The sequence below is a fragment of the Myotis brandtii genome, unplaced genomic scaffold (genome assembly GCF_000412655.1).
Source record: "Myotis brandtii unplaced genomic scaffold, ASM41265v1 scaffold550, whole genome shotgun sequence".
NCBI classification, from domain to species: Eukaryota; Metazoa; Chordata; class Mammalia; order Chiroptera; family Vespertilionidae; genus Myotis; species Myotis brandtii.
Window position 1 is genome coordinate 3,091,164 of NW_005370043.1, and position 23,115 is coordinate 3,114,278.

General features: G+C 45.7%; 1 protein-coding gene across 4 annotated transcripts in view; it reads right to left on the minus strand.

Moving 5' to 3' along the window:
- Nucleotides 1–896: 896 nt before the first annotated feature.
- WBP1L (WW domain binding protein 1-like) overlaps nucleotides 897–23,115 on the minus strand; it is a 58,400-nt gene continuing 36,181 nt past the window's right edge. For all 4 annotated transcript variants that reach the window (XM_005878225.2, XM_014549396.1, XM_014549397.1 and 1 more), the window contains 3 exons: nucleotides 16,340–16,442; nucleotides 5,756–5,917; nucleotides 897–4,469 (listed from right to left, as the gene is read on the minus strand). In XM_005878225.2, coding sequence (XP_005878287.1) covers nucleotides 3,721–4,469; nucleotides 5,756–5,917; nucleotides 16,340–16,442 — 1,014 coding nt within the window. In that variant the 3' untranslated portion in view covers nucleotides 897–3,720. The remainder of the gene's footprint in view (nucleotides 4,470–5,755; nucleotides 5,918–16,339; nucleotides 16,443–23,115) is intronic.

Below are 23,115 nucleotides of genomic sequence, written 5' to 3' on the forward strand. Positions count from 1 at the left end.
CCTTGCTTTGCCCACCTGTAGGCTGCCCAAAAAGTCTTGCTGGGTTGGGCTGTTCCTTCCTTTTGAGCAAGGACTTAACATCTGACAAAGTTTAATAGGGCAGTCTTTAGAAAGTAGTAACCATGAGTCTTAGGAATAATCACTGTCCCAAGGTGACATGTTGGCACACCAGTGGTTCCCCAAAAGCTTAAGAATCAGTTCTGAGTTCCCTGCCTGGTATTCGAGACCTCAAACTACCTCCCACAACTCCTCGGGGGGTCTCTGAATCTGTACCACTCATTCATCTTAATCCACCTCATATTGTTAACAACTGTCACATGGGTGTGCTTTTGTCTTCCCAAGTATAATTTAATTTCCAGAGGGCATGGGCCCGACTTATGTACAGCTTTTGCATTCTCCTTAGCATCTGGCACAGTGCTGGGCAGCAAGTAGAAGAATCACTAAGACATATTTTGCATATTAAATTCCAAGGCCAAGCACCCATGCACATTTCTATCATAGCATTAAGAGGTTTCAGAGTACTTGTTTCCTTTTGAGGGTCATGTTTTAGCTTCGAGGTATCTAACAAAACCAGCTTCTGCTTTTTGGGGGTCTGATTTTAACCTGTTTGTGGAACTTTGCGAAGTATTCAAACATCAGACATATACCCTTGGCGGAAGAAGGGTTTCGGGGAAACTCCTCAGCATAAAGCGTGGCCTCAGCAGCAGCATTGCCCGGCTTGCTCTTGGCCCTGCAGTTTCTGCCTGGCCTAGGAGCCTGTCCTCAACTGTAGGGCGACTCTCTCAGCCTCTGTGTGGAGAAGGGAAAAGCGCTTGTGGTTAGGAATCTCGATGCATGACTCCCTGAAGTCTGAAGTAGAGGAAAAAGGAACAAAGTGTTTCAAGAAAAAAAGCGCATTGGGATTTTTGGGACTGATTTTATTTGGGCTTCTCACAGTGGTTAGAGCCACTCTGTCTTCAGAACAATCACAGCACAGGAAATGCGTCACCGAGACTGCCCAGAAAGGTCTGACCAGCTGAATCTTATTGCTTAAAATACACAAATTCACATAACTGACAAATGGTGATGTGCCGCACACAGGAATGTGTTAGCATTTGCAAATCTTCTGACTGTAGCACCAAACCCTCGACCAACCCCTTCCTTCTCATTCACCTGGAAAACCAGACCACCAAATCTCCCCGGCCCCTAACTAGTCCTTCAACTCCCCGTTTTCACCTCCCTTTGCATGCAGGGCAGCCTCCTGGAGCAGGGGCAGGCTGTGACTGCTGGAATCAAGCCCCGCTCCCGGGTTCCATTACCCCGACTCCTGCCTTTAGGGTGGGACGCTGCAGTGAACCTTAACACTCAGACCAGTTCCCCACTCTAATGGGGAAGGAAACATGAGAGGGCCAGAATTTATCCATTTGATCAGTGAACTGAAGGCGGACTCATTTTGGTAAAACTTGATGTCCTTGGAGACACTTCAGTGAGTTGTTCGGGATTTTTTTTTTTTTTAATGGTGGAAGGAAAGGCATCTGAGGGCTGCTGACGCACTCCCGCCCACTCTCGCTACGCACAGGCTTGCTGGCATGAGCTGGACCTCAGCAGAGGGAGGTAAGCCCTGTGGTGTCTGCCAAACCTCCTGGCAATTCTGGGCAGGGCTGACGTCTGGGCCACAGCTAGTCCAAGCTTGTCCCTGAAGATCCAATTAAGCCTTCGGTCTGGAGTTCCACCTTCACCTTCTGTGCCGAGTGGTTGTGAACACCCCCCAGGGGGCTGATACCGAGGGCCAGGAGCAGCCGAGGGAGGCAGACAGGTTCAGAGCATGTTTCCATTTACAGGGAACAGAACACAGGCCTCCGCATGTCCACGGAGCAATGTGCAAATTGCAGTGATGGGTAGAGGAAAACCTCTACTTTGAGGACAGTATCTCTGGCAAACACGGGACTGCCGTCGACAATGCTGCTGAATACACCCAAGTACACAGTCAGACAATTGTTCAGTAAACAGTAAATGCGTAAAATAAATTACCTTGAGAGGGCCATATCTGCTCCAAACATGTGGTAAATGGGAACAGAATGGCTGCCAGTCAAAGTATATTCACAGGAAAACAGGGCTGGGGGCTCACACACAACGAACACACACACACACAGGTTATCCAAAAAGTCATTGTATCCGGACTTCACTTTGTTCAACATAGATTTTGGTTTCGTGGACTTCAAACGCAGACACTCATTCACCTCACAGCCTTGGATTTGTCTATTTTTGTATATGTCTATACTTTTCCCTTTCTTATCATAAGGTCAATGCCTAGTCTAAATGTCATCGTTCAAGAGTGGGGGAAGAACCAGACTCTTCAAATGAACAGGGCAGGGCAGGGAATGTTAGTTTCGGCTGCATGCTTTCTCCATTCAGATTATTCCCATCAAAGCTCCACTGGTTATCTGAGGCCGAACTGCAGTAACAAGGATCCTGTGGTCCTTCTGGATGGCTTCTCCAGCTCCTCCACCCCCTCCCGGGGCCACTCAGACTCTTTACATTGGCTACGATTAGTTACCCGACTCACAAGGGGAGGGGGGCATGAAAACCACAGATAACCAAGGCAATTTCCCCCCAAGTGGTTAGTTAAAACAACAACAAACTTATTCAGAATCAAGAGAAAATACTGTGTGAGAACCGGCCTCTGGGGCTGCCCTTGCTCAGCACCACAGCCTCATTTGTTCAGAGAACAGTGAGACAGGTCCACAGCCTGTGTGCTTGGGTTGGGGGAGGGCCCTGGTCACCTGTGGGCAGAGACCAAAGGGCAGAGAGGCAGAAAGCTGCACCTCTATCCACCACTATAGCTCAGGGCTTCCTGTGCACCCATAGAAGGTCCAGAGATAGCCTTCACCCATGCCGCTACACAAAGCATCTCCTCTGGCTCTTTGAAGGCCGAAGTGAAGAGCCGCAAACTTCCCTTTTCCAGAACAGAATTCTTGCCTGCCCACTGGTAAAGCTCTTGTTTTCAGCTCGCTTTTGTTCTTTTTCTATTTAAAAAAAATGAAAAACAAAGAGAAGGCAGTATAATCTTCTCCACCTGCACCAGTCTGCGGCCAGCCAGAACGTGCTGGGCAGGGCCCCTCAAGGATGTAGTGATGCATTGATCTCGTCACCTGGAATTTGGGAATGCAACAAACCCTTACCTACCTACCACACAGCTGCCCACCAGCCCTCATCCTCCCACAGGATTGGCCCAAGTCCGGCTCTGCAGACACTGGCATCAAGGGATGACAACCCCTGGGTCTCCTCCACCCAGGGCTGAGACCTGCTGCCTCTCCCAACTGACACAGCAAGGTTCTCTTACACTAATACCAGAGCAAAAATCCATTCCATCACTAAGTCACCTCAGGGCACAGTCTCAGCTTCCTTCCTTGGGGACTTCTTAAACACACAGTACCTCCAACCAGGCAGGTAGTGAAATACGACTTGAAAAGGAAAAAAGGGAGATGGGTGGGGAATGAGGAATGAGTCACAGAACCAACTTCTCAGCCCTCCACAATACTGTGCTTCTATGGGGGGCGGGGCATCCACACCCCAAACTGTACCTGGAGATGTAGGAAAATGCAGAAACAAAGGAGGAAAAAAGAAAAAAAAAGACCAAGTGGCTGTACCACTTTCTTGGAAAGTCACTTAATGCTTCTCTCGTGGTTCTCCCCTGCCCTGGTTGCTTTGCCAAGTTCTCAGATACAGGCAGGGCCTGCTCTAGCTGGGGGAGCTGCTGCTCTGGGAGTTTGGGGAGTCCTGCTCATTGATGGTGTTCAGCAGCAGGCACGCCGGTGGCCGGGGCAGGTGGGGATGCCCAAGATCTCGGGCCTGCTCCTCGGAGGGCTGGCATAGCCCTTCCTCCTCGTCACCAGGGGGCCGCACGTGGCAGCTGTCGCAGAATTCCAGGGGTCCATCCAGAGCGTCGTCAATAAGTGTGCTGAACTCTTTGAGGTTGTCGTCGTGGTGGCCCCGGTTGCACACACACACCTCAATGCCCGAGTCACCCGTGAAGCGGCGATGTCTGCCAGGCGTCTTGTCCTTGCTGTCGGGGAGGGCGCTGCCCTGCTCGCAGCTGTAATCTTTCAGCAGCTCCTCCTTACATTCGGAATCCTTGTCCAGGAAGGCCCCAGGGGCCAGCTCCCCCAAGTCAGCCACAGAGCCGCTGGGCTCCACTCCAGGGGCTTTGGTGGCTGCTGGGTTGTCTGGCATGTCGATGGTGGAGGGCTCAGGGTCAGCGATGATGCTCGGGGGTCTTGTGCTGCTTCGGCTGGACCCTGACAAGGGGCTGCTCTGGGCCCCCTGGGAGCCCCTGGCGGGATCAGCACCTGGGGGGCTGCCGCCTGCAGGGCCACACTGTGCAGACAGCTGCTGCTGCTGTAGTTGGAAGGCACTGTATGGTGGGGGAGGAGTTGGAGGTCGGTTCACCACTTCCTCATAAGGAGGTAGTAAATAGTTTGGCAAAAACCCTAAAATGGGGAGGTAGGGAGGAGAAATTATTGCACTGGCAATTGTTCTAGGACAGAGACATTACACATATGTCTCTTCCCACCCCAGCATACCCACTGAGTGACAGCTACAGCTCTTGGTTGTGGGCAGGGCAGGGAGGGCTGTGGGAGTCACCTAATCCAGTGTCTTGAAACCTGAGAGCCCCTAAAGCTGCTTCATAGGCAAAGATTTCTGCCTGTATGGCCTGGAGTGAAGGCAGAGGGTTAGGAAAATGTGGTGGGTGGCCAAGAGATCATTTCTGTCTGGAATGGACCTGCTTCACATGCAAGCACGTCTCCTGTTTCACGGTCAGACTGTCCTCCATTTATGCCCCATAGGCCTTGGGGTCAGGGACCCTAACTTAGGACTCTGACCACTTTTTTCTTCCCCCACCCTTCCAGATGTATACCATGAAGAGGGCCTTATTCTGGGAGGTTGTAAATCTGTGTTGTCTCTCACTCTAGTGTGGCTGGAGGTGGTCTGGAAAGACAAACCAAACCTCATCCTGACTCAGATCAAGAGTGGGTGGCTTACCAGTGAAGGGTGAGGGCCTGTCATCCAAGACTTATTAAGAACATGCCAGGTGAGTTATCTTTTCACTGTGCTGAATGCTTCAAGGCACTGATGATCTGATTGTTATTGTTAGCATTTATGGAGCACTTACTATATGCCAGGCACTGTATTAAGCACTTAACCCTTCTACATGGAAATTCCACAGTTGTGATTACGTTTTTCTATAGAACGCACTGCAAAATGGCTTTGGACAAGCTGCACAGCCAGGCCTTCACCAACTGAGAGGTCATATGGATGGAACCCAGAGAAGTCAGGTGAATGCCCTTCAGTGAGTCACCGAGTTTCTTGATTCTCAGAAAGTCCAAATGTCACCTCCACACACACCTGCCCCTTTCATGGCAGCCTCTGCTCAGCATGATAGTAAATTAAATGGGAGGATTTCAGACCACTGAACTCTAAATCTCAATTCACTCACATCATACATCATCCAACTACCTGCCTAAAAAAAATCTGCCAAAGCAGCAGAGACCTGGTCAGAACCCAGACAGCGTAGATATGGAATGGCCCCGTGCACCCCCAGGAGTGGCTCCTCGGTATAAATGTGACTGCCCCCTTGTGCCTGTACTTTCAAAGCCTGCTCTGTGCTTGGCAAGGAGGCAAACCCCAAGGCCCATAGGAGCCTTGGCCACCAATACACACAGTCTGGGTGTCCTGGGCTCCTGAGGGTGGAGTTGGGGGGCTTTGGGGTACGTACTGAAATAAAATGGCAGCGCTGAGTAATTGTGGGCTTCCCGGTAGGCAATCAGGTTGATTTCATGTTGCCGCTGCTGGGCCTGAAGGCGGTGCTTGGCTCGGCGGTGGTGGCAGACACAGCAGCAGCTCAGGATGATGATGATGGTCCACACCAGCCAGAACCCTGGGGGTGGGGAAGCAAGACAGAGAGGCAGGGACATAGTGAACACCAGCCAGAGGGCAGCCTCAGAACAGGGAGGCTCCCAGCAATGCCCACCTGGTCAACACTGGAACTGTCAGGCCTCACTCAGGGAATTCACATTTAGAACCTGCATTCCATTTTCATAAATGTTTGTGCCGAAGTGAAAGACACACGGGATGGAAGAGGGCAGATTGTAAGAATGACAGTAAAGGAGGCCACTCAGTCTGGGCGCCTCCAGGGGCCTTGGGGGAAGGGCAGAGTGCCAAGGCAACTCTCCAGCCCCAATGGTCCTCCCATATTTTAGGTTTGAGGGCTCTCATATATGCTCCCCTTTTAGGACAGTGTACTCTTCCTCTGTTAAGAGATCTCTGAGAGCCCAGCCAGTGTGGCTCAGTGGTTGAGCATCAACCCATGAACCAGGAGGTCATGGTTCGATTCCTGGTCAGAGCACATGCCTGCGTTTCAGGCTCGATCCCCAGGGTGGGGTGTACGGAAAGCAGCTGATCGATGACTCTCTCTCATCATTGATGTTTCTGTCTCTCTCCCGGCCTCTCTCTGAAATCAATAAAAATGTATTTTTAAAAAAGAGATCTCTGAGAAAATGCTCCAGCTTCTTAGTGTCCATCTTCTCCCACGAGGACAGCTCCAGGCTCACTTTTGCTGCTGACATCAGGCTACTCACCAAAAGCAAAGAGCCTCTCAAAATCGCCACAACTCAGCTGGTTAGTAACTACAAAGGGGCCTCGGAGGGGCTGCCTGATAAAGCAATTCTTAGGGTTTTCCTGATATCATCAAAAGGATCTGGGGCTTTTCTCTACCATGTACCCTCCACAATGCAAGAATCCCTAAAGTTAGAAGTGGAAAATTCTAATTGCCTCAGGGCCATCTCTTCCCCAGGGAGTGCAAATGACTTCCTCAGCCCTTGATATAATCCGGTACAATTCCATCTCCTAGTCACACAAACACTCCACTCCCACCTCCTTTTGGCCTGCAGTTGCATTAGACTCGGGCCCATTAGCAGCCTCCCCTCCTTCCTCCCTGTTCCAGAGATGGGTAGAGGACCAGGGGAGAAGGCCCACAGCCCTCCTTTCTCCGGGTGCATTATTTCTTCTCATTTCCCACTGGTTCTTAGTTACTCTTCTCCAATTTTCAAATGTATACAAAAAAGCTTTCTAAATACTTTCTTTAATTAATGAGCAATTTTGTTTTAAAATATATATACACATGGGGGAACTGGAATGAAAAACACAAAAAAGTGACCTATCTTTAAGTAGTGAGTTATGACAAATTTTAATTTTCTTTCCCCAATTATTTTCTTCCTTCAAATTATAAAAATCAAAACTAAGTAAATTAAAACTTAATATATCTGTGACTAATTTTATTTTTGCAGGTTTTTATTTTAAAAATTAATATATTTCTGGGTGGATTTTCAAATTACTCTGGGAATATATTCATATAATGAAATGACAGGCGTCATTAAAAATTATTCATAGAGCCCTCGCTGGTTTGGCTCAGTGGATAGAGCGCTGGCCCGCGGACTGAAGGGTCCTGGATTCGATTCCAGTCAAGGGCATGTACCTTGGTTTCGGGCTCGATCCCCAACAGGGGGCGTGCAGGAGGCAACTGATTGATGTTTCTCTCTCATCGATGTTTCTAACTCTCTCCCTTCCTCTGTTTCTCTCTCGATGTTTCTAACTCTCTCCCTTCCTCTCTGTAAAAATCAATAAAATATATATTTAAAAAATTATTCATATATACTATTTTTAAATGATATTTCTAATATTAAATAAAAAAGCAGATTACAAAACAGTATAAAATATGATCCCAATTTTTGCTTTAAAAAAAAAGTGTATCTAAACATCTAGGAATGATCAGGAAGTTAATCCCAAGGTTATTCCTGGATAACAGGTCATATTTCTGGTACCAGCTCCTTCATTTTTTGCTAATCTACATTTCCTAATTTTTCTAAGGTGAATGTACTTCTTTGAAATTAAAAAATGTATCTGGCCCTAGCCGGTTTGCCACAGTGGATAAAGCATCGACCTGCGAACTGAAGGGTCCCGGGTTCAATTCCAGTCAAGGGCACATGCCTGGGTTGTGGGCTCAATCCCCAGTAGGGGGAGTGCAGGAGGCAGCCAATCAGTGATTCTCATCATTGATGTGTCCACCTCTCTCCCCTCTTCCTCTCTGAAATCAATAAAAGCATTTTTTAAAAAATTTATCTGAGGATCAATTTGCAGGTAAGATTGAGGTGTCCACCTTTCTCCCCCTCTTCCTCTCTGAAATCAATAAAAACATATTTTAAAAAATTTATCTGAGGATCAATTTGCAGGTAAGTTGTTATTAAATGAGAATAGATTATATTATTGTTCACTTATTGTCTATTCTGAATAACTTCAGATTTTTTTCCATTACAAATGCTACATCTAGTTTTTATCATCTGCTTTATAATTATAAATCTGTTTAGAAACTGTTAAGTATTTCCACATGTACTTCTTGCCAGAATGAGCTAACATCATGTTTTTTTGTATGCTTTTTTAAAGGCTTCCTTCTCCCTACAGACAGACCTATAAATGAAGAGAATCCTGTTTTTTTTCCGTTTGTACCAAAACACACTATTCTGAAAGATCCCACGGACATTTAAGGTGTGGCCTCTGGCAACAGCTCTTTCTGTTCCCCAGGGGTGTCCCCACTGAATCTCCCCACAAAGCCAGCCTTACAGGGTGAGATGGCAAGGCAGCACAGCTGCCGGGCTCTGGCAAGCTGTGTGGCACCTAACTGCTTGTGGTATGTGTTCAGTGGGACTTTCTGCAGAGCCCTGGCAACAGGACAGGTGGAGGGTGATGGGAAGAGGAATTTTTCCCCATTTCCCCATCAGCAGACAGAAAAACCTCATTCCCAACCAGAGAACATAAACTTAATTTGAAGTTAGAAGTCTTCCTCCCCTTCCCAGATTCACTATTGACATTTGCTTATTCAACTTACATTTCTCTCCTGTTGCTGGATGACTGAAGATTAGACAGACACTGCTAGCGGAGCCCAGAGGATGGTGCTGAGGCCAGAAAGGAGCTCTGGGAGAGAACTGGCTACCTGCTGCCATCCTGTAACATCTCCTCCGGGTCAATCTAGTTAGCTCTCACCCTCTCAGGTGGGACTGCATTGGAGAAAGGCTCCACAAATAAGCACAGTGCATTCTGCTGAAGAGCCTGACTCCAAATGTATTTAAAAGTCACAAAGATTCTGGGCTGAACACTCTTTTTTTAAAAAAAATAAATATATTCTTTTTAAAAATATATTTTTTTATTGATTTTTTACAGAGAGGAAGGGAGAGGGATAGAGAGTTAGAAACATTGATGAGAGAGAAACATCGATCAGCTGCCTCCTGCACACCCCCCACTGGGGATGTGCCCGCAACCAAGGTACATGCTCTGGACCGGAATCGAACCTGGGACCCTTCAGTCCTCAGGCCGACACTCTATCCACTGAGCCAAACTGGTTAGGGCTAAACACTCTTTTTATATTATCTATATTTCTCTTATTTTTCTGGCATATCCTTCATATTTCTGTGTTAGTTGATAATTTAGAAAATACATTCTTCCATTAGGTCAGGGGTGGGGAACCTTTTTTCTGCCAAGGACCATTTGGATATTTATAACATCATTCGTGGGCTATATAAAATTATCAACTTAAAAATTAACATGCTATATTCAATCAAACATTTAATTAACTCACTGGCAGGGCCAAACCAAATGGTTTCTTGGGCCCTATATGGCCCTGGGGCTGGACGTTCCCCACCCCTGCATTAGATAATCAACATTTAACTCTAATGTTTTTTTACTTCTTGAGTCATTTTTTTAGTTTCTTACCTGAAGGTAAACCAACTTTTAACTTTCATGCAGCAATATACATGATCTAAGGCAATAGTTCTCAGCTTTTAAACATGCTTAAAAAAACACACACACAAAACAAAAACAAGCTTTTAATAGGAAAAATCTCCTGCATCGGTTTTCACACTGGCCAAATATTTCTGGTTTTCCCTGCTCTAGGCATGTGGGTAGGTTGAACTTCTTAGCCACTTTTTGATTGGGTGAGGCATTGAGACTGGCTTTAACTAATGAATTGGGATTGGAAATGACACATCTTTTAGAGGCCAGGATACTTCTTGCTGATGTGAGACTCTCCGTGAGTTTTTCTTATGCCATGGCAATTGGCAACATTCCAGAGAGTGACTTTAGGGTCTGTCTGGTCCCAGAGGATGATGAAGTGGGAACAAAGCTCCCAACCAACCTGTGACATACACATACTACAGTGTGAGAAGTAAACCTGTTATTTTAACCCACTAGGGGTTTGGACTTGTTTGTTACTGCAGCATAACCTAGCCTGACTGATGCAATGAGTTTATAGGCTTTTCTGGTGAGAGAGAGTATTTAACCAGTTAACTGCCACGCGTCCAAAACAGAAACCATCCCCACTGCGTCTATAGACGTTTATGGTGTACAAAGGGTTAAAGGGTTCAGCAGATTTTCCCCCCATTGATTTTTAGAGAGAGTGAAAAGGAGGTGGAGAGACAGAGAGAGAGAGAGAAACATCAATGTGAGACAGACACATCGACTGGTTGCCTCCTGCATGTACCATGACCTAAGGATCGAGACTGCAACTGAAGTACATGCCCTTGACCGGAATCAAACCTGAGACCCTTCAGTCTATAGGCCGACACTCTATCCACTGAGCCAAACAAGCTAGGGCAGATTCATCAGATTCGTAAGCAGATCCTTGATCCAGAAAAAGGCTGAGATCCACTGAACTATAAGTATAATAGAAAAACAGGGCCTTTTTAAAAAAAAAAAAAAAAAGGAAAAATTAAGCAGGTCAAATGGGACTGGGGGAAGAAAAGGACAACTGGATTACTGTGTGAATTAAAACTATGGGAAAACTAAAGTTGGGAGCAGAATGGGCCTAGTGGTACATATGATGACATAGTATTATTATAGTAAAGGTCCAAAAAAGACCTCTGATGAGCTGGTCCCACTTAATGGAAGGTAGAAGGCATCCACTTAATGGAAGGTAGAAGGCATTCTAGTCTGACCCTCACAAAACGGATCCTCCTGGGAGCCATTCTAGTCAAAGCAGTGTCCTATCAACTTTCAAGGGGGAATATCCAGACTAGTCCTTAATGGAGTTGTGCCAATTTTTTATCTCTCTGCTAGATTTCACAAACAAGGAAGAGCTTAAGAAAGGAAAACTTAATGAAAGCAACACACGGTGAAAGACAGCATGCCCTCCTTCCCAAACACATACCTACCCAGAGAGTAAATCCCTCAATGACAACTTTGAAATTTGTGACCTCATGGTGGGGATCATTTGTCATGCTAAGCAAAATGGAAACATGTTTTTAAAAACAATCAGAGTCCAATGTGCCCCAGAGTTCACAATAAACTTGAGAAAACACCACTCCCCAACTGGCAGGAAATTCCTCATTAGGAAGCCACAGCATACTGTAAATTAGCTCTCCTTTTACAGGAGGTAAGTGACCCCCTGGGCTCCTTATACCTCTCAGCAGGAGCTCCTGCCACTACCACTGTGGAAAGGCCTGAATTTGGGAAATGACTTCAGAGGACTGGCAATTTATCTCAAAGACCGGACAAGTTTCCTATAAGCATGACTGCAAATAGAAAAGAAAAGAGGCAGACAACCTGGGTACAAATCCCAGCTCACAAAACCATTTCCTAGCTTTGTGACTGATCATGTTTTTACTTCCCTCATCTGTAAAATGGGGAGATTGATGCTCTCTACCTACTTGGTCACTGTGAGGAAAATTAGCCAATATATGCAAAATACTCAGAACCATGCCTGGTATATAGTAAGTTCCCCAGCTTATTATTACTACTGTTGTTGTTACAGGCATGGCTACAGGTAAGAAGGGTTTTAAATTGCCCTTTTAATCCATAAAAAAGCAAGAGTGAGGAACAAGTCCAAAGTCTGCTTCTAGGTTCTATTCTTGTCTAAATTCATTGGAAAACCAACCCATCTACACTGATCAACCTGCTTTTGTTCTGAAGCCTGGAGAGCTAGGGAAGTGGGGCCTAGTCAGGGCTTAGAAGAAGGCCCCAACTCCCCACTCTCCACTCTGCTCAGCATGGCAAGTGCCTTGGGCCTTCCTTAAGAGCAGCTCAACAATGGGTATCTTAAGACAAACTAAAAATTAAGAAAAAGGTTAATATGTGAAAAGATGGGGAGCATTAACTGGATTTGCTAATAATCTGTTTCATGTCATCTCAAGGAAATTCCACTGTCTAGAAACACTCCCCTGTGCCTCATTAAAGCCCCAACAGGGAAAACTGATGCCTGATTGAAATTCCCCAAAATTATGTTAGGAGCAGAAATTCCTAACTCTGACCTCTCCCTAGAAAGTGGAGCTGGGTGAATGGACAGAACCCTGGGATGAGAACTGGGAGGTCCAGGTTCAGGCTCTTTGGCCTTGAGTATGTTCCTGGCCTCCCCAGGTCTCATTTTTGTTGTTGTTGTTGTTGGTTTTGTTTTGTTTTGTTTTGCTTTCTCTGTTCCATCAAGGGCATCTTTGGTGGAAAGTAAATAAGCACATTTGAGACCCTCCATGACCTGGGCCCAGCACCCTCCAGCCTGGCACTTGGCTTTCTGGATGGCTTTGGAGTGAGAAGCACTGACCTTATACTCAGCTGCGTACCCCTGGTCCAGAGACACAGGATGATACGTGTACCTCGCAGGGTGTTCTTACGGTGAAATGAGACGATGTGCATGAAGAACCTGCTGAGTGCCTGGCACTAGGAGAGTTCTGTGCATATCAGCACCCATGTTATCGCCATTTCTTCCCAGTCAAGCCGCAGGGGAAAGATTAACAATGTGATCCATACTCTGTTCTTTCTCACTGGGCCTTGGCCTATGGTGTTCCTCTGCCTGGAAAATCATTCTACCCTTGTCCATGTGTTTAAATCCTATCTACCTTTTTAAGACCCACTTCAAATGCTACCTCCTCCACGCGGCCTGCCTGACTCCTATCCAGCCAAAGCAAACTCTCCTTTGGACATTGACAGCAGTTCTGGCAAATACATTCCGCTCTCTACTTTGTGTTACTACAGGGGCACCTAGTCTTATCTCCTCTCTCTGCTAGGAGATGCCATTCTTGATGGCAAGGATTGTATCTGCCCACATTTTCCAACACAGAAGAGGCCAGAGCATTCAGCAGGAACTTGTTAGAATTGCAAATTCTCAGGTCCACCTCAGACCTATTGAATCAAAATATCTGGGAGTAGGGCCCAGAAAACTGTGCTTTAGTGAGTCCTCCAGGAAATTCAGATGCTTGCCAAAGTTCAAGAACCACTGGAATAAGGGTTTGCTGAACGAATACATGATTGAATGATGAGTTAAAGTGCAAGTGTGTGTGTGTGTGTGTGTGTGTGTGTGTGTGTACACGCGTGCACATATGTGTGTGTGAATGACAGTCCTCAGCACACAGGAAAATTCAACTTAATAAAGATAAAAGGGTTGGTGCAAATGGCATTTTTTCCCCTTGAGGCCTTTTGCCAAGGATTTCCTGGCTGATATTTTCTTCCTTCCAAAGTAAAGAGACAAAAAGAATAACCCAAGCCCATTGCTTTCATGGTTTCCAGGGGTCCTCAAACTACGGCCCGCGGGCCACATGCAAATACAAATATTGTATTTGTTCCCGTTTTGTTTTTTTACTTCAAAATAAGATATGTGCAGTGTGCATAGGAATTGGTTCACAGTTTTTTTTAAACTATAGTCCGGCCCTCCAACGGTCTGAGGGACAGTGAACTGGCCCCCTGTTTAAAAAGTTTGAGGACCCATGGTTTAGGCAAAGTTTAGAGGCAATTAGAGGGAATAGGTTTCAAGTGCAGTTTTGATGAGAACTGAAACGGCACATTCTGACACTCAACCTCTCTTCTATACACATCAGGTGAAGGCCAAGACCCTAATAAGGAGGAAAACCAAAGAATTCTCAGGGGGGAGGGACACCCTCTGGGCATTTCCTGACCAAGAAGCCCTTCTGAGCACAGGTGAGAACTTAGAAAGCATGAACCAACTGGTATAATGGGGAGTCTTTTCTCCTCGTCCAGATTCTGGTTTCCATCTGGCCTCCCCTTTCCCCGCTGACCATAACTGGAGAGATAACTGGCCACTCATGCAGCTCTTCCTCTGGCTTTTTCAAGCCTCCCAGCCATCTGGGTCTCCCTGTCCCGCCACCCCACCACCCTGCCCTGGCTTCAGTGACCCGATTCTGGTGGCTACTGAGTCTGTTCTGCCAACAACCCAGGAGGCTCTGTCAGTTTGAGATGGAGCCATCAACTCCATCCCTTTCCGCAACTGATGCGCCTGGGCCAGGCCCCAGAAAAACAAACTTTCAGCTTTGTGGCTTTTTGGCAGCCTGGCTTCGACTTTTGTTTTAACAAGGAGTGGGAGGGAGAATTTGAACCCTGTGGTTATCTGCATTTTAAAACATTTAAAGAGAGTCTGTCCACCTGCTTGGCACTTTGTGTTCTCCAGTAAGTCCCTCAGCCCCACCCCTTCTAAAATAGCAACAATAATTCTGAGCCTCCTTGGTGGCTGCTTATATACATGGGAGAACTGGGGTGGTGGGGGGAGGGAGATATCCTGAGATCTATCTTCTCCCTTGGGAGAGGAGTCTGCACTTGACCCCCAACTGGGATTCCTCAGAAAGGCACACATGTAGGTCCTCAGTCCTCAAACGGGAAAGACCAGGGTGAAAAGAGGTCCTGTTTTGTAAAAACCACTCCCACTGGCTACAAGGTCCTTTTGCATTTAGAGGGAGAGTCTTCCCGGCCAAGAGTCTAATTTCCTCTCCATCCCAGATAATAGCCCTTCTAGCTGCCTTCTACCATATCACTGATGTGGGGGGAATAAGGAACTCAGAAAGGAGAGAGGGAAAAGGGGGCAGGAGTGATGGTGGCAATAAGGGAATGGTTTGACATACAAGTCCAAAGTTCATTCCCAAATGGAGGGAGTGAGGGGTGCTTAGAATTATCTGGAGAAACAGTCTATCATTTCCTCTCTCAACAGACAGTTATGAGAACCACTGCAGTGATGGTCACCTGCCCTAAGGACTCTCCCACCCTCCCATTCTTCCTCGAGCATCCCATAGTGTCTTGTTTGAGTACCATGGAGATTAGAGTACGAAGTGTGTTAGTGAACAATATCACCACCCTTGGGCAACTCTGGAAGGTACAAGTGGTCCTGGCCTCAACCAAACCAGTAGCAGGCTGCTTAGAATTATCTGGAGAAACAGTCTGTCATTTCCTCTCTCAACAGACAGTTATGAGAACCACTTCAGTGATGGTCACCTGCCCTAAGGGCTCTCCCACCCTCCCATTCTTCCTCCAGCATCCCATAGTGTCTTGTTTGAGTACCACGGAGATTAGAGTACGAAGTGTGTTAGTGAACAATATCACCACCCTTGGGCAAGTCTGGAAGGTACAAGTGGTCCTGGCCTCAACCAAACCAGTGGCAGGACAAGGATTGTCTCCACAGGGCATTGAGCTGACAGTAACAGGTTGGGTGCACTGGAAAAGCCTCCAGACACTTCAGCTTGAGAGCACGGGCGGCTCCCTCTCTCCAGTAGGGCTCTGTAGGCAGGAGCTACAGAAAGATTATCCCTTTGAGACTTTGAGAGGGACTCTCAGAAACAGAAGTAGCACCTTGATGCTCCATGGGGAGTTCCAGAATCTTGTAGTTCTTTTTTTTTTTTTTTAAATTGATTTCAGAGAGAAGACGGGAGAGGGAGATAGAAACATCAATGATGAGAGAGAATCCTCCTGCATGCCCCCTACTGGGGATCGAACCCGTAAACAGGCATGTGCCCTAACGGGGAATCAAACCGTGACCTCCTGGTTCATAGGTCGACGCTCAACCAGTGAGCCACACTGACCAGAAACCTTGTGGTTCTTATTTAAAAAATGGATTTACAGCCATTCACAGAGCCCAGCTCGGCATTCACAGCAGCTTAGCTGCTGAAACCTCTCTTCACAAAGACGGCAAGCCTGGGAGTCTGGGATGTCCATGGAAAGATCTAAGGTTATCCCTGCTCGACACACACAGAAATGAGCATCAAAGAGAACCCAGGCGGAGTTTCTGCAGCGACCTGGTAACCACAGCCTCTGAAGAAGGCCCAGACCATATTCCTCAGTCTCTAGCCCACAATGTCCAAAGGGCATCAGAGCGCTCCTCCTCTACAGAGGAATCACTTCTGGAACCAGGAAATGGATTCTACTTGCCAACACTGCCGCCGAGAGGATGCGAAAAAGGCTGACCAGGCCACAGTTTTCCAATGACAATGAGCAGAGGTAGTAACCAGCACCCAGGGCTCCAAGAAACCTCCAGGCAAGAACTTACACCAGAGTTCATAGTAGTAGTTGCAGCACTGAGACTGTCCACAGCAGTGTCCTGTGTCACAGATGTAGCTCTGATTGTTGGTACCCACACAGGTTTCCTTATCCTAAAAAATAAATAAATAAAATTTAGCATATTAAATTACTTCTCATCCCCCTCTTTCTGGTCATCTGCTCACTCTCCACCAAAATGGTTTGTATCAATATTTATTCCATTAAGAAAAAAATATTAGACAGGACAGCAAATGTAAGCAGGGAGGGAGAATGGTTTATTAAAGGGAGAAGAGGCCCTGGGCCAGGAAGCTCAGTTGGCTGGAGCATCGTCTCAACATGCTAAGGTTGTGGGTTCGATCCCCGGTCAGGGGACATACAAGGGTCAACCAATGAATGCATAAAGAAGTGGAATGGCAAATCAATGTTTCTCTCCTCTCTCTCTCTCTCTCTCTCTCTCTAAATCAATCAATAATTTTTAAGGGTCCACATTAAAAAAAAAAAAAAAGAAGAGGATTCAGCACACACAACTGACTGGTAAAGAGCAGAGTTCTCAGACAGGAAAGGGTTATGTCACTTTCTTTATATCCAAGCAGAAACACTGGATATTCCAGTGCTATTTAAACTCAGCTGGTAACAAGGTGATGATTCTCCTGTAATTAGCAGTGGTTTTAAATAAAACCAGCTTTTCTGTGAAAGTTCCTGGAATAATTAATGCAGTATGGATTCTAAGATTAGGATTAGCATCTAGTTAGGCATTCCATCCTCCCTTCAAAACACAAGATCTCCAAGGTTAATTACACTGTGATTCAAAAAAGGGCTAAAAAACCAGCTACTAAATTCTTCACTTTTAAGAGGTGACCTGCTCAAGTGACCTAGTCCAAATTCAATTTGCTAGATCATGTTTAGCATACTGAATGATCTCTTAATAATCTGGACTGGATATAGGATTCATACTGTCCCTTCCCAGGGACAGCTACAGAAAAGGTACTGCTGGGTAACCATCTAGCAGTTTTTTGCCAAATTCTATTCGCAGAACTGGGGAATGGAAATGGAGGTGAAAAAGATTTTTTACTTATATAATCAATAAGGAAAAAAATTAAAATTAAAAAAAAAGATTTTTTACACTTCATACTTTAAATATGAAATATCCCACCAGCCAACCTGAACTTCAGCCCAAAATGTTCTCTGGACCCCAATGTATATGATGAGACCTATAAATCACCTGCTCTATCTGGCTTTCAACATTTCTTTATTCTAAAGAAGTAACACATGGATTTACTGAACACTGTTTTGTGCTAAGCACTGAGCTGGGTAAGAGGACTATGCAAAGATAAATAAGACATTGTTCCTATCCTCAAGAAGCTCAGAGTTAAGAAGGGAAAAAACCCTGCTCAGCAAAGAAACTCAAACCACAGTATTGTATTTGCTGCTACTCAGGCTGACCCTGCCCACAGCACACATCCGGGCAGATGCCTGCCAGTGGAAACCTAAGTCACATGGCCAGTTCATGCTCTCTGGACCTGGCTTTCCTAGTCTGTCTACTTGGCCAAGGGTATAAACAAGCATGCCAGTGACTGTCTACAGGGATAGGGGCCGGAGAGCAACAATACAGGCACCTGAAGCCATAAGGACTAAAAACCAGATCCCTGGCTCAGTGCAGGTTTCCACCACACATCCTCAGGTGTTTCCTGGTCTTTAAAGAATCTTACACACACCTGCCCCCCCCGCACCCCCCCCCCGTGTAAAGGGGTTTAAGAAGAAGAAACATGGGAAAGGCATTTGTAAACTCTGACAATGAGGGTTTCACAATATTGCAAACAATTCTTCCTATCTTTGCCTTCCTGTGTATACCATATACAGAATACAATCACCTGTGAGGCCTGGCGCACATAGAGAAAGCAGATTTGTGCTCACTTTTGCTAGAACACACACTCTCTGACTTCAGAGTAAAACACTGCTTTCATAAGGATATCAAAAAGTTTCTCCCAGCCCGGCCGGCATGGCTCAGTGTTTGAGCATCGACCTATGAACCAGGAGGTTACAGTTTGATTCCCAGTCAGGGCACATGCCTGGGTTGCAGGCTCGATCCCCAGTGGGGACGGTGCAGGAGGCAGCCAATTAATGATTCTCTCTCATCATTGATGTTTCTAGCTCTCTTTCCCTCTCCCTTCCTCTTACTCTAAAAAAAAAAAAAATCTTTTAAAAAAAAGTTTCTCCCAAGTCTAACAAGCCTGGAAATACCATTTTTCTGACACTGGCTCACAAGAGCACAGTTCAAAATGTCCACCTAGTTTCTAAAAGAGGCTGTGCTGTCTATACCCTGACACATTAAAGAATCCAGTGATACTTCTGCCTCGGGAAAATTTACCAGATGAGGTCCAGGCTCTGAACACACAGTAGCCAACTGGTCCTAAGTGAGGCGTGGAATGGAACGTGTTTGAAATCTAAACAAGTGGCATCCTCATGACCTACTGGTGTCAGCTTTTCTCTTGGCTCTTCCATCCCCTGAGGCAGGAAGCCTGATATAAACAGGACCCCGCTCTTTTCTCCAGGGAGAGCAGAACTGTAGTAGCATCCTTTAATCCAGAGTCCTCCAAACACTAACCAATATATCTTGCCCCCTGTCCTCCCTCTGCCCCCAGACAGTGTCCCCAAGCTGCCTGGGATGGTTTTGATTATGGAATTATCATTTTCTGCTGCAGGAGAAAGGAAAGACAGTGGGCAGTTAAGGAATGTGAGTATATAAGTGGGCTCATGGACCTTTAGCAAAGAAAAAAAATGAAGATTGGGGTAGTGAGATGTGTCAAGGTGAACTCCTCCAGAGACAGAGAGACTTGCTGGTGTGAGAAAAAAATCCAGGTGCCTTGTGTTTGGTCCCAGCTCTGCCACAATAGAGGAACAGAACTTTGGTTAAGCTCCTGAGTGGTCCTAAGACTTATTAAGATGCTCTCTAATGTCCCCTTCATCCCTAAGTAAGGCTTTATTATCCTACCCTCCACCCACCCCCTCTGTCATAACAGCCTTGAGTCAACTCAAGAGCTCCTATAACCTCTGTCTCCTCTCATTCAAAGTGACAGCAAAGAACGGTGATGTGCAAATGCTGCTTGGTGCTTTCCACCCTCTCCCAGTGGGCTGCCCAGTGGGCTCTCACAGACCACTCATGCTCAAGATCTACTGTCAGGCAGAAGTGACCAAGAGTTAGTCAGACCTGGGTTCAAAACCCAGTTTATTAACTTATTAAGCCCATTATGCTTATTAACTGTGTGAGCATGGGTAAGTTACTTAACTTCTCTGAGCTTTTAATATCAATATTATTTTGTGAGCCATTATTGCCAGCATGGAAGATCATCCAAACAGCACTTTGCATTCACTTAGAACTCTTGCAGAATAGTAAAGTTCACTGGCTGTTCCAGAGACACAAAGAATAGACAAAGGAACTCGAGAGCATGCAATGGAAAGTTCAAATATGAAAAATTCTCAGCACCCTTTATGACCATCCTTTGCTTTTCTCCCAAGCATCTTTAAGCACTTTACACACATACGTTGTTCAGGCCAACTCTTGAGGAGTGACCAGTAAATATCCCTCCCACCCCTCTCTTTAGAGGGGAACCAGAGAATGAACTGCACTCTCCCTATGGGCAGGAGCTCTGTCTCCTTATCCTCCTCCCCCATCCCCAGTACAAGCACAGTGCTTGGCACACAAAGGTTTGCTTAATGAAACAATGGCAACGCAACCTTCATGAAGACAGAGCAACTTGGGGTGAATAATATAGCTAATGTATACTGAACACCTGTTATGTGCCAGGCACTGTTTTTTAAATGCTTTACAGGTACTCCTTTATCTGAACTTGTAAGCAACACTATGAAATGGGTAGTATCAGGGAATTGAGGCCAAGAGAGGCTAAGTAATTTGCCTCTAGGAAGTAGAGCAATCTAGTTTGTCAGACTTTAGAGCCTGAGTTTTTACCTATTATGAAGCTATAGCCTCCTTGGGTGAAGTTATACTTCCTCAGTTGCTTTTACACTTCAGTTGCTTAAATAAACCCAATAAAAGCCCCAAATCAAATAAAATCAACATTTTGTCTTTGGTGGAAAAGATAAGGATCCTGTTCTGTGCAGCTCTTAGACTTTGAGAACAGGATCTTTCCTTTTCTACTTGGCAGGGAGGAGAGGCAACACGGGACTCCTCCCTTCTTTGCTCAAAAGGTCATACTTTCACATACTGATTTTCTGAAGAGCAGAATGGTGTTTCATCCCAGTGTGGAACACAGGGTCTACATTCCTTCCTTCATACTGAGTACCCTGCATCAGTACTGAGCTGGAGGTGGGGAACACAATAGAAAAATGGCTAAAAATAGTCATGATCCCTGTCCTTGAGGAGTTTGCAGTCTCATGAAAATAATAATAGCAATAATAATAATGTAATCACGTGATAGGAAGGGAAAATACATGATTCAGTGAGAGTTATAAGACCTAAGAGCTAGTCATAAAAAGGTCCAGAACAGCTTCTGGGAGGAAGGTAAGTTGAAACTGAGATCGTCAGGATGGTTGGAAAGTTAGTAACCAGGGAAGAGGGACGGGGAGAACTTTACAGGCTGAGGAAAGGAAACAAGCAAAGCACTTTAGCTAGGAATGGCTGAGGTAAGCGGGAACCAGACTGTGCAGGGAGGTGACAAGATCAGATTGCATTTTATTAATTTCTTTTTCAGATTTGCATTTTAAAGATACCTTCTTCCTGGCAGTTTTCATCTGCATAAAACACCAAGGCCAAAAAAATGCTAGAAAGGTCAAACTTCACATAAATGAACTTTGTGCAAATAACTTGTGCTTTTAGGCTGAGGTCTTTTACCTCAGGGAGGACTGTGGCAATGACCATCGGGATCCTCGTGTTTACAGGTATGTGCCTTCAAGTCCTGGTACCACAGTGACCGACTCCCAAGATATGGGGCACATATGGTCACTAAACAAAAAGCATAGGCACAAAGAAACAGCAAGAATGACCAACACCGAACTGGAAAGAACATTTTTTACAATGGAAAAGGATGAACAGTATGCCTTTTGCACATATGCAAAAAATTATCTCATCTCTTTGGTGGCAGCATAAACTGTGGGACTAACAACATTTTCCTTAAGAGTTTCCAGGTCTTATAGTTGCTATTCTTAGCTGAGCCACTGTAAAGGTCAATTTAATCAGCACAAGAACTTTCAAAGTGCCAGCATAAAAGAGACACTGGGCAGTAATAGTTGCCCAGGGATGTTTTCAATTTGCCAATTTATGGGGCTGGAAAAATCTGCTAGCAACTGGCAACAGCATCTTCATGTTCTTAGGAAAGCACTGAAGTTTTAAAGTTTAAAAGTAAAAAAATAGGAAAACTAATACTTCACGGGATGTTCAGGCACAGGACACTAACTATTTTGGCTGCTAGATATGAATGAATTTGGAGCACAACTTCTGGCTTTCCTTACGGGGAAAAGAAATGGTTTCTTATGGAAACGTCCAATTCCACAAATCAATTATGTATTGAAACTCCTTCCCCAGGTGCCAGGCAACTGTGTTGGATGCTACAACTACAGCAATGAGCTAGCGATTCTCAGGGAAGAGATCCTGCTTCTGGCAATACTGCTGGGTAGGTAACTTAAAAATTCTCCTGTCAGAACCCCTAGAAATACTGGCTACATAACAATATACACAGCTGAGCTTGCAAGAAAGCAAGGAGGATCCCCAGCCTAGGGCCAAAAATGTGGAAAACTACACTGGTAAATGAGGTCAAGCCTTTCCAGTTGCACTGGAAAGTGGCTGTTTATTGTTCTTGGGCCTACCTGAAACAGGAACTTGGAACAAAGCACCAATATAAAGTGAGAATCCTCAAAGAGAGAGAAAGCAGACTAGAAAAACAACTAGCCCGTTGGGCTCTGGCTGGTGTGGCTCAGTTGGCTAGGCGTCGCCCTGTGCAATGAAAGGTTACTGACTCAATTCCAGATCAGGGCACATGCCCAGGTTGGTAAGGGGTGTGCAGGAGGAAGCCAATCAATTGATGTTTCCTCTCACATCAATGTTTCTTTCTCTCTCCACCCCTCTCCTCTCTTTCTAAAAAGCAATAAAAATCTTAAATTTAAAAAAAAAAATAGCAACTAGCTCATTGGCACACAATGACAAAAAAAATCTCTGAATTGAGAGCAAAAAGTATCTCCTCTTATAATCTGTAACCACAGGCCTTTCCACAAGTCAATTTCAGACTTGAATTGTACTACTATATGGTCTGAGAATCCCCAACCCCAAAATTTAACACAGAAAGTGGCCCTAGGCTGGCAATAACTCTATGACATCTGGCAGAAGAAATGTAAAACTCTGATAAGACCTACCCTCAACCAGGGCATGAAGGATTCCCATAAATAAAGCTCTGTTGAAGATAAACTCACAATACAAAATACAAAAATGTATGCAGAAATAATCTACACTAATAAAAGAGAAACATGCAAATTGGTGTCACTCTGCTACGCCCACCAGCCAATCAGGATGACTATGCAAATTAACCCAACAAAGATGGCGGGTTTATTTGCATACGCAGGTGCAGAGCAAATACTGAAGGCTCCGGCCCCAGTGAAGACTGAAGAAGACTGAAGACTGAAGACTGAAGAGGCTGGGCTTCTCCACTGTGGACGGAGCGGAGAAGCCAAGCCTCGCTGCGGCTGGAGTGGAGAAGCCTAGTCTCAAGGCTTGGCTTCTCTGCTGCGGCTGGACCAAAGGCCTGGGTCCAGGGTGCTGGAGGAAAACCGGTGCCAGCA